Source organism: Strigops habroptila, chromosome 5 (genome assembly GCF_004027225.2).
Source record: "Strigops habroptila isolate Jane chromosome 5, bStrHab1.2.pri, whole genome shotgun sequence".
Classification (NCBI taxonomy): Eukaryota; Metazoa; Chordata; class Aves; order Psittaciformes; family Psittacidae; genus Strigops; species Strigops habroptila.
The window spans coordinates 15619606-15631606 of NC_044281.2; the positions used below are offsets into that span (position 1 = coordinate 15619606).

Consider the following 12001-nt stretch of genomic DNA (forward strand, 5'->3'; position numbering starts at 1 on the left):
CTGTATAAAAAAACCACAAAAACCAAAAAACCAAAATGTATTTAGGCACTGAATATATGCCAGAGAAATGTGGGTATTCAGAAATATATCAAATAAGATGACAAAGTTCTAAACAAGAACAGATGATGAAGAAACATGTCTATAGTTTACAAAACATGAGAGCACAGATTTATCAGAGAACCATTATCTAATAATGGAATAATTAATCTACTGTAAAATAATATTCAGCTACCAATGGACTGTTAGTCTCACCAATCCAAATAGTCCCATCAGGTGCTTGTCTTACACTTTCTGTGTCACTTGACTGCTCACACAGAAGAGGAAAAGAAATATGTGGAAACTGTCCTTGAAGTAACATCTATGATTTTTATACCTGCAGTATTGGCAAAGCTCTATTGCACTTTGTATTTCACAAGATTATTAATAAATTGACATTCCCAACTTAGATATAAAGTATTCCATTACAGGATTAAGTATCTGCTGCCTCTTTTTCACATATTGATCGTACCCTGCACCCCAGCACTACCAAAACCAGCCCAGTAGGGAGCCCTGCTGCAGAAACTCTTCAGAGTTCCTTGGGATTTCCTAGCTTCTGGAAAGATAAGCACAGACTCTCACAAATACTAAATCTGTTCCAAATGTTTTCTTCTCACTCCCTCATCTCCAATCTCCTGTGGAGCTGCACCCACAGAGAGCTATAAATACAATAATATATTAAGGACAGGAAGTGCTGACGATGTGCTTTCTTCACTTTCAAGAACTGAATTTTCAAAATTAATCACTGCTTTTGACTATCAATGTTAGATGCCTCAAAAGAAACAGATTTGTGGCTATTCAAAATTTCAAAGAGCCACTAATGTCAGCAACCAGACACAAATTACAATGCCTCAAGAACACTTTGTTCTCTACACATTACCTATATTTGTGTTGTTTGTTATTTGGGCAAAATGTTTGGGCATTTTTGGAATGGAAGAATTTATAAATATGTCAGGAAGAATTTTGTTTTCTAACTAACAAACCTTCCTTCCAGATAACTTTGCAATAAGCAAGTGAAGCTTTTCATTCTTGTCTAATACATTCTTAAAAAAAACCACATGAACAAAAATATATCTACATTTGAGGTTTGCAACAACAAAGAACAGGATGCTACTTTTAGGCATGATGGATAAACCAATTCAGTAACATTTGGAAGACCTAATAACCTAAAAAGTACATCAAGCGAGTCGATATGATACAGAATTCTTTGTATCTTCTATAAAGTGCTTAACAAAGACAGTACTAGAGCAAAGCAATCACTTGCAAGCCACTTTGAAAATCTAATCTTACCACCTATAAACAAAGCTACTCTCAAATGAGAAACATGCTTTAATAGGAAGTCTAAGCAACAGTAGACTCTGTTGTTCAACCATCTCTTAAGTCCCCAGATTCTTCCAGTAGGAAAGAGAATATTTTTTCTTTTTAAATTCAAATATTTTACATCTAACTACTTGTCCGCTTAAAATGCCATACAAACTGTCGTAAATGTCAGAGAAAGCATCCACAGCCCTCTGTGTGGATGTAAAATGACACTGCAAGATTTGTAACAGTCTGTACTGCACAGCATTAACTCTGCTAATTGACACAGAAGTACCCCTACATGGAAAAAAAAAAAACCAAACAACCAAACAAGACAGTACAAATGTGTTCCTTCAGAGGAAGCAGCCACCTGGAACACTTTTTTTGTTTATGGGTCCTAGTGTATAGTAGAGCCAACAGCACCGAAAGAGGTGGGTTTGTATGAGAACCATCAACTGAAATCACATTGCAAGAGAAGACCAGTGCCTGAATTTCACGTGGATACCACCCCAAGAGATTGCTAGTGAGAGCGGCATTTCACATTTAGACACAATGGCCAGCATTTTTAGTAAGAGACCATTAACTCTGAATGCCTTCAAACTTGGTGAGCACCCACTCTGAGAAAACAGGCTTCTACATTGTCTCAGGTTGGACAACTTGGGGGAAAAATAAAAAAAAAAAAAAAAAGAAAAAGAAAAAATTTGACTACCACTTTTTGGTTTTGGGTAAGTTCTCCACCAAATGCTCTCTCTCTGGGTTTTTATGGAAACCCATACAGAACAAAGTCCTAAGCTTTCTGCATCCTACAGGTGAAATAAAATGCTGGTCTCAGACTAACTTTTAGGAAACATGCAGGCTTACTGTAAGTATTGGCATTCTTGTTAAATAAGTTACAGAAAATTCTAGGCAATACTTGCATAGTAATAAAGTGTCATTGCTCATCTATGCCAAATGTATTCACAAATGGGTGGGATATACTAGCTAGGAAAAATGAAGCAGCATGTCCCACTTCTGCCATATTGAGGACCCATTGCTAGGACTGCTGGTACCTTTCAGTGGGTACACACAGGACCACTTGACTCTTTTTTTTCCTTGCATGGAGAAAGAGGAGGGTAAGATAGCTACTGGGAACAGAAAACATAAAGTTAGCATTTCAGAAGACAGAAAAATGTATTTTTCTTCTCCTTGACTGCAACTCCTGGTTCCTTAAGATGCCTTTCTCTGAGAAGCTCTTTCTGAAACTGCCAAGACCAGGCAAAGAAGAGAACTGACCTGTAAAGAGTGCATCTCTTCACATGTAATCACATAAAGTGTGTAATCATGAACTTTAAAATACAGCCAAGGGAGAAATGCTGGCAACAGTTAGAGATGCCAGTTTCTGGCAGTCCTTCTTCATGGCCTATGTTTGTAACAGAGGAACACTAGCAAATGCAGTGCTGTGTTGTGCAAAACGCTGCTGAATTAGTAGCACAAGCTATCCCTAATAACCAGGCATTAACCTTCAGTGCTGAGCCCAGAGCATTCTCAAACATGTTAATGCAATTCAGCTGACAGTTCACAAGACTGTCAGTCCATTTGTGAAAAGGCAAGTAAGATGACCTCTGTTTCTGAAGACAGGTTTTTCTGACTCCCTTTAGTATCTAGACATGCTAGTCATGTTTCACCAAGATACAGCATTGCAAGTAAGCATCTCACAAAATGCAACAAGCTCTGTTCTTTAATTACACGTAACAGCTAGAGAATGGACTTCACTTGCCAATGCTGGGCAAAGTAACAATCACAGAATGAATCAGCTTCATCCCTTTCCCAAGCCATAAAATACATAAATAAGAATTTGGTATGAAAGCACAAACTAAGTGAGCCACAAGAGCCAGTCCACAGTTTCCCATATGAAAGACTACAATCTCCAGGCGGGTGCAGAGACTTCTGTGCTTGCAGACAGAACAGTAATGCATAGGAAAAAGCTGGATGTATCATGCAATTTAGGTTTAAAACAATATAATTTTAGTTTAAATGGGTATCTTAAATTACAGGATTTGCCAGGGAATAAAAAAATCCCACACAATCTGAATTAACATTTCAGTCCCTCTGAGCTATCATCAATTGTACAAAAGTGAAAACAGCCAGTGAGGTTATAGGGCTGTTGTCTTGCCTGTAATTTGGTTGCCACTTTGCAGTAATGTTCCGTGATTTAGCTGAAAAAGAAACCCAGACCTTTTTTATTTCTAAAGAGAAGAGAAACTTTAGAAGGTTTAAATATCTGAATCAGCATTTCAGAGAGGGAAGGACACGCAGGAAGTCTACTCACCTTTCCTTGACTTAGCCACTGCCAGCTGATGAGAAGCTGGAATGTGTGGTAGATCCCCCTCTGTACTCTGGATCTATCAGGAAGAGGAGATGAATATTTTGTCAGGCCAACTGGAATATGTTCCAGTAATATGCTTAAGAATACCGAAGCCTCATACACTGCACATGCTGGGGAAGGAGCGCGGTGAGTGCTGTGGGTTTTTTCTCTAGTCCAACAGCCAATAATGATTGAGGAAACAAATCCTGTCACCTTGAACCAATGTATTATTTCACTGGGTACTCAGCAATGCTCCTGTAAAGAGTGATCCTTAGGACAGCACCTCCCACTCACAGCACAGGGCTCCCCTCTGGTTATATTCATCATGCAAAAAGACCTGGAAATCGCATCCTGTGACAACACTAACAGTTCTCAGCTCCTCTTTGATGAAAGACTAAAATAACTGTGTGGAAACACCTCTGACCACCTTTACATTACTGTTTTTTCCATTCAGCGCTCTTAGCCCTTCCTCTGAATATAAAGAGCAAGCAAAATACGTTTAGAAAAATATATCAAGAGGTTGGCACATAAGGATTGTCATCTGCTGCCCTACCAACTATTTTTCACAAGCCATCAATCCTCCAGAAGGACTCCGATCCTGCCAGAACCTATTCCAGATTTGATCATGCACTACTCAAGGGAATACTTCTTGTGTCCTCAAGTACAAAAAAAAAAAAAAAAAAGAAGATAATGTATTCAGAGCCATGCAGATTTCAACTGGGAAGCTTAAAAATACTTAATCGCTTTGTGAAACACAGCCTTACTAAGACAGCAGTTCTCAGACAATTGTTCAAGCAATGAAAAGAATATGCTTAAAATCTCAACAGGGAGGCCTGTGCCTAGTTCAAAACTTAGAATATGTTTTTTCATTTGTGCGCTCCAGAAAAAATCCTAATGGTTCACATGCATGTCTACATGAACAAAACCCCCAATCCAACTACCCCCAACCCTGCCCTCTAACGGGCTGCCTGCCTAATTTCAAAATTACTAAACAATGAAATTCTCATGTTCATTTTTTATCAACTTAAAAATGTTGACTCATAATTGTCCTAAAGGGATTTTAACTCAGGATACCGATGGTTTTAAGCCCCAATTAGTATTCGGCTAAAGAAGCAGCTATATTTGCATTGATATCATGTATATAGTAGCCACAAGGGTGGCATATTCTCCTTTACAAGGGTGTTGAGAAGTATTTGGCCTGAACTTTTCACCATTAGTAAGTGAACAGCATTACTTTTGCACAATAAAACACAAGGCTTCTGTTGCTTTAGGAGATGAAAGCTGTACCAAAGTGGTAAATACTTATTTTGTCCATAGCATAGAAGGTGCTCACTATTTAAGTTCAGGAACATTTTTTTAAAATTAAAAAGATAAGAAAAAGGAACATCAAGTAATCTTACAAGCCCTTTGATCGGACTGCCCTTGCAGGAAAGGTATCTTGTTTCTTTCAAACCTCTCAGCTTCCAACGGGCACATTTGCTAAGCCTCTTCTCATGAAATACCCTCCATGTTCTGTCCTTGGCTGGAAGACAGCAACCTGGCTGCGTCTGCAGCATGGCGCAGCTCCACAAGCACACAGAAGCACTCCTTTCTCCCTTCCCACCCTGCAGCCAATATTGATGCTGGTATACGGCCTTCGGGATTGTAACTGGCCACCTCAGGAATGGGTGTTGGAGGGAAATCCTGCCCTGACTCACTCCAGCACTAGCTATCTTCACCACCACAGACTTCCGAAGGGCGCTCAAACCTCCAAGGCAATTGTAGGCATGGAAAGAGCTTCCTTGATATATCTGTCATCTTTCTTATGTGTATGAATGCATTCCAAGCCAAGCTGGGAAAGTGGGGGGAGGAGTTATTGTCACTGTTTCTAATACAGTTCATTGTTCATTATACCCTGCTTAGAGACACACAAAAATAAAATGCTGCCAGGTATTGTTCTAAAGTTTCTTCAACAAACCCAAATCCTTCCCTCCCAGGGATCTGTAGGCAGTTGATATGTATGTATTATATTGTGTAAACAAAAATTCACCAAAATCCCATCCCACGTCACATGTCATCTTGCCAAAACAGCTGTGTTTATGCACTGGCATCATTGAAAAGTGTGTCAACTGAAACTTCACAATGCATCGCATTTAGCTTGTGCAGAATTCAGCAAGTCTTCTTTATGTCATAACCCTTTACAGTCTAACTTTCTCTGAAAGAAAATGCCATTCCTTTTATATATATATATATACACACACACATACATGTATACACACATGCATTGCCTCTGAGACCCCTCCCATTGTGCTAATGCAAACATCTGTGTGGCTACACAACAAACGCTATCAAGAAAATGATCTGCCTGAAAACTAAGCCAAGAAAAATAAATAACTCAAGGTACACCACATTTTTTTCCCCCCTCTCAACTGGACCAGTCCTTTGTTCTGGTTTAGTAGATGGCCACACATCATGTGAGTAAGGACACACTCGCACAAGCAAGTGACGGGAACTACAAGAAGCTGGATTACCTTTTTTCTAGTTAGTGACTGCCTTCAGCTACGACATTATTTGATCTAGAAGAGCTTGTCATGACAATATGACACTAGGCACAGTATTTGCTAAATCATTACTTCATCACTGGCTGTAAAGCTCTGGGGTTTTTCCATTCACTTGCTTTCTTCACTCATTTCACCAGTGAAATCAAAATCCTTCATTTTACATATCTATTTCACATAAAGAAACTAACTGCTGAACTGTTAAGAAGAGCCACTTCAAACTGTGTCCACAAAAACATCTATTAACTTAAGACAGATCTTACAATTCAAGGTGTGAGTCTATGCAAAAAAAAGTGCATTCTTGAATATGTAGGATGTGCGTTTACTAGCCTAATAAACAAACAAAGCAATTACAGAAACATGTGAATTAAAATCCCTTTGGGACAATTATCAATCAAAACGGATACATGCATTTATGAAGATATTAAAAGGCAACTAGCACAGAAAGCACATCAGTGACTTTCAGTGTGCTGACTTCCAGAGAACAAATGAAATCAACATACAGTAGATTGTCATCAAAACCAAAAGTTGTACAAGATGAGCACCTCACCCTATAGCTCCTTCCCCTTTCATACAATAGCACTTTTGCTCCATCCACAAATTTACATTTAATCAATATCAATTAATAAACAGAACTTAGTTTTAGGCAACAAATATAATGACTTCCAGTTAGCAATTTAAGCAAAATTTAAGACATATATACATACTAAGCCTAACCTAGATCTATTTCCACAGCAAAAGCTCCTATCAGTTATGCCAGTGAATGCAATTACCTGAGCTTGATAAAAAAAGAATGAGAACTTTCCTGCTGACTCTCAGGAACAATAATAACAGCAGCAGCACCAAGTTATTTCATTAAATGGCTCAATTAGAGCAGCCTACTGAGAGAGAGCGACAAGTGTCCTACCACTGGGAGAATTTAAAGTATTCCTGGAGAAAATACTGTCAACTGCACAGGAGGGAACATTCCTCTGCTGGCAGCCAGCAAACTATGTAAACTGTATGCAAAAACAAAGTCATATATCTGCACCTACCTCTTCCATCTCAAAGGAGTCTTTCTGCTGCAGCATTAGATTCATTATGGACGGGTTTGCAAGGGGAGTGCACGGGTCTCTGCCTGGCAATGCTGCAGGCAGCCTTTGTGTCAGGGTGCTGCTGTTGGAAGTACTGGAACTACTGCTGAGGCCTGGTGAGTCCAAAGGACCAGATTCTTCACAGAGTCCATCCTGGGCACTTGCCAACCTGCTGCTTTGCACATCTGCTGGAAGCACAGTACCCACTTGCATATCAGCAGTCCCAGCAGGAAGGTTTGCAGGATTATTTGAGTCCACAGCATTTGTCTGACTACTGGCTATCTCCTCCTTTACAGTAGCCAAAGAAGAGGGAGAGTCTTTCTTTTTAGAGTATTTTTGTAATTTAGATTCATTTTTAACATCATTTTCCTCTCTCCCTGGTTCAGCTGGACTTTTCCCTTTTTCAACAGGTGAAGGAGTTGAGCAGCCGCTACCATCAGCTTGCTGTGTGCCACACAGATTGAGCTTTGACAAGGTCTTCATTAACCGACTGGCTGTATTGCTGCGATTTAAAGGGGGAGGGCTGGATGCCTCTTTGCTGGAAGACACTGAATTCATACTACCAATTTTCTGCAAAGGAGTCCCAGAGACTTGAGAATACAAAGAAGAAAAAGCATTGGCCACAGTAGTAAGCACTTCAATTTGACGAAAACGACCTGCACAAGAATGAAATGTAAGGCAGAGTTTATGAGGATGTTTGCTCATCACATCCCAGACCTATTGATCCAGTTCTACACAATGGTTTGAATTCTCAGCAACATCTCTTCATATCTGAAGAGGGAATTTTCATCATAACCTCTGCCCACTCCCTCCACCCCCCCCAAACCTCCTCCTACTTCTAACATGGGCCCCAAAGGTTGGCTGAAAATTGGCTAGTCCTGTAATGTGAAATTGACACCACACACTATGAAAAATGGAAAAACCTTTGCAAGAGTCTTTACTAAATGCACAAGAACAGCATGGAAAGCTTTCACAAAATAAAACAGGGACACAGGCATGCAAATGCAAGTTAATTTACAAAGTGCTAGGAAGGAAAGGGTTACTTACGTTGCTCTCCATCTAAAACTACAAGAGGACATTTCAGCTATGCCTTCATTTTAGCAACATTCATTACTGACCTGACAACGCTCCTGTTCCAGTCAATAGAAATACTGGCCCAGATTTCAACAACGACAGAAGTAGGTCGCTGCTGACAGCTTTCAAAAATCCCACCCAGATACTGAAGAACACAAGAAACAGACAGCTATTGCTGTTTGTTTCAGTGCTCTAAAGCTACTGACAAGCTTATGAGCAAAAGACAGGAATGATACAAACCAGAAGGCAGTATATCTTACAGAATGCCTTTCATTTCCCTCCCCCACTGTGTACCACACCGATGGTCACCTCTTGCCATATTTAAGACCAAGCAACAGTTTTACTATGGATTCCAAATGGAATTTTGCTGATGGTTGAAAAGGGGTTTGCCAGAATATTAGATACACACCTTCTTTTGGGGTTGTTTACACAGTTCAAAAACTTAAAAATAAACTTTACTTCAAAGCCATACTTACTTGTTAAAGCAAAATTTGGATTTTCCACTTCCATGCGCTGTATTTGGGCATTCAAAAACACTTTGATATCTATCCCTCTGGCAAATGATGACGAATTAAAAAATCTCGCTGGAATTTTTGAAGCAATATCTGGTTCATCTCTTCCAAATCCAAGGTTGTAAAGCACTTCTTCAGGATCTTCCTCATAAAGTTCCAGTAATTCAGAAACACTAGACAAATGAAAAGATGTTTACCATCTACTTTTCTCCTTTTAAGACCCAGTCCCTTTTGTCCAACTGCTAAACTGGCCCAGTAGCCAGCTTAGTTTATCGAACTTGTGACTCCTACAGCTCAGCCTACTTTAGGAAATAACTGAGATCTTTGTATCTGAAGTTTTGGTTCCCATCACCAGACCCATTGGCTCAGACACATCTCAGCTTCATTCTATAACTTATAAAATCTGCCCTCATTCTGCAGAGCTCTGATTTTAAAATGTTGTTAAAATTTCAGACATTTCTAACATTTAGGCCCATTTGTTAGTATTTACTGCAAACCACAACTGAAAACAAACAGCAGTTTTTCAAGCAACCAAATGAAAATTCCCTTCTTGGCTACTGAAGGGAATGCAACAATGCACATAAATCAAGCCAAGTCCATTTAACTGAGGAACAGACCTTCAACGCATAATTACTCTTTTACCTTGAAACAGTTGCACTGCTTTTTCCAGACCCAGTAGAGTTCATACTTCTCCCCTTCTGGTGAAACTGCAGCCTCTTCTCCTTCGCCAGCACACCATTGCTGTCAACACAAATGGAGAAGACCCCTGCAATAAACCACTTTCATTTGGGGACTTGGTTATCCTCAGAGGAGAACTAAGCTTCCAGCGCTGCTGAATTTCTCTTTTCCGGTTCAGTGTTATCTGGTTTATATTAGCCATGTCATTTATTGAAACACAATAACAAAAGCGAACCCTGGGACGCCTCGGTAAAAACGTACGTAGACGGTAAGAATTTGAAGTCAAATGCAAGCTGAGAAAACAAATCCCTGATCTCCCCTTGCTGCCCCACCCTCCCCGATCCCTCCCTCATCCAGAGAGGAAGCCCAGCCTTGGGTGAGCTGCCCTGCCCTGCATTTCCATGCCTTCCGTGTGCCGCTGCCTCATCCAGCAGGACCACCTCTCCATGGCAGGGCCACCTCTGCATGGCTCAGGTACCCAGCTCCCCTTCTACCCGAGTTACCACCCACCAGCAGTGCAAAGCTGTGAGCTGCCCGAGAGGCGTCCGCTGGGGAAGCTGGAGAGGCTCAAGGCTGGAGAAAACAGAACGAGATGAGCTCCAACCCAGACTGCCGGCAAGTTTCTTTCCCAATCTCAAATTATTTCCTGCCTGCATCTGGGGAAGCCACCTCAGCACCAGGTGGTATCTTGGGCTCAAACACACTGTTACTGCCAATCTCTCAGGGGGACAAGCCTTCCCAAGGTGGATTTTACTATACAAATCCTGACACGCACACACACCAGCCACCAAGAAACCAAGAAAGATGGAGGATTCACCAAAAAGCGCATTTAGGGAGCCCGGCTCAGGAGGATGCTGCCCACACAGGCTGTGCCAGTATTTGCTGAAGTCTCAATGAGGTTTTAGTTTCAGCACATTTTAGTTACAAGCTCTCCCTGTAAAGCACGAGCCTCTCCTCTCTCGGTCTTTTTTTTCTCTACTCCCAAAGGACATCTGCTCTGAAAGATAAAACTAATTTTTCCTTGAAATTTCTGAAATAGTGAGGGATCAGTGAGGCAAAGAAGGTAAATCATACTAAGTTACTTGGATTTGTCACTTCTCTGTTTTACCTCCTGCTACCCCAAAATCTACATTAGAGGTAGCTAAAAGATTTTTTTTCTGCATCTCCTAATGACTGCTTCTGTGTTATCTGGATCTTCTCCTTCCCTCTTATGTAAACAGATGAGAGCAGAACAGCTTTAGCTCTGAGGTAGCCTCCATGACTTCCACTGCCCCCTCTCCCTCCCACCCTCCAGTAGATATATTTCCCTGAAGCAAAGAAACAAACAAAAAAAAGATGTTTACCATGTTTCCATTTGTGTATCACTCCGTAGATGATTAGCTGTAGAGAAACAAAAAGTTACACCCAGACTCATTTCAGAATTACATTTCCCACAACCAGTATGAAGAAGCAGGCAGTGAATATGTTTACCAATATGCCTGCATAAGACAGATTTTTCTCTTCCCATATAAACATGATTGTCGCGGGTTTCTAGTACACAGCTAATATAAAGGTGATCTGGTTATTCTGTTTAAAATAAAATCTCACATGGACACATGTTTATATACTGTCATTAATCATATTAACTTGTGTGGTAAGGTAGTAATTGTTACATACATCATTTATTGCTTTGTAATTGAAGACATGATTACCAGCTGCAGGGCTGTTCCTGGGCAGGAAGGGAAGAAGGAGAAGCAGGCATGCAAAGAAAGTAAAGAACATAAGAAAGGCAGCTAGACCCACAGCCTGGTACTGAGACTACAGTTGCTGGTCAGCAGCACAGACTGCTCTTTACGTGGGGCAGGGCCCCAGCTGCCTGAACTGTGCAGTCCTAGGTGCAACAGCTAGGTGAAGCCTGCAGTGCTGGTGGGACCAGTGGCTACCCTTAGAGATGAGAGGGCTCTGCCAGGAAAACCCTGCATCTCAAGTCACAGTGCCAGCAGGGAGCAAAACGTGGAAACTTCACAACCTCTCTCTTGTTTTTAGAGGCATCATGAAGAAACTGAAATGTATACAAAATGCAGACACCACATCTCTTTTTTTTTTTTAGTATCCTTGTCTATAATTTGAAGGTAAGACTATATATATAGATTAACTGGTGACTAGTTTGAACAGCTAAACCATGGGTTTTAACAGCTCAGAAGGGGACTGGGGTTACAAGACCCTGCCCAATGCCCTCCATACCATTCACACAGGGCTCTGGCTTGTATCTGAATTCAGGCATGGATGCACAAGGGCAGGCCATTCATACCAGCCTCAATGGGGCCGTCTGTCCAGCAGTGCATACAGCGCTGCGCCAGCAGCTCTGTTGTTCCCTTGTTCTTGGATGGGAAGCAAAGCCCAGCAGAAACACTCACATTCTTACCCACAAAAATCAACCAGCGATTCTAATATTGGGACCTTTATGTG

At 40.9% G+C, this 12001-nt stretch overlaps 1 protein-coding gene across 2 annotated transcripts in view; it reads right to left on the reverse strand.

Moving 5' to 3' along the window:
* Positions 1-12001, reverse strand: part of ITPRID2 (ITPR interacting domain containing 2) — a 41569-nt gene that overhangs the window by 21267 nt on the left and 8301 nt on the right. For both annotated transcript variants that reach the window (XM_030487300.1, XM_030487299.1), the window contains 5 exons: positions 10897-10933; positions 9518-9616; positions 8840-9048; positions 7251-7945; positions 3644-3716 (listed from right to left, as the gene is read on the reverse strand). In XM_030487300.1, coding sequence (XP_030343160.1) covers positions 3644-3716; positions 7251-7945; positions 8840-9048; positions 9518-9616; positions 10897-10933 — 1113 coding nt within the window. The remainder of the gene's footprint in view (positions 1-3643; positions 3717-7250; positions 7946-8839; positions 9049-9517; positions 9617-10896; positions 10934-12001) is intronic.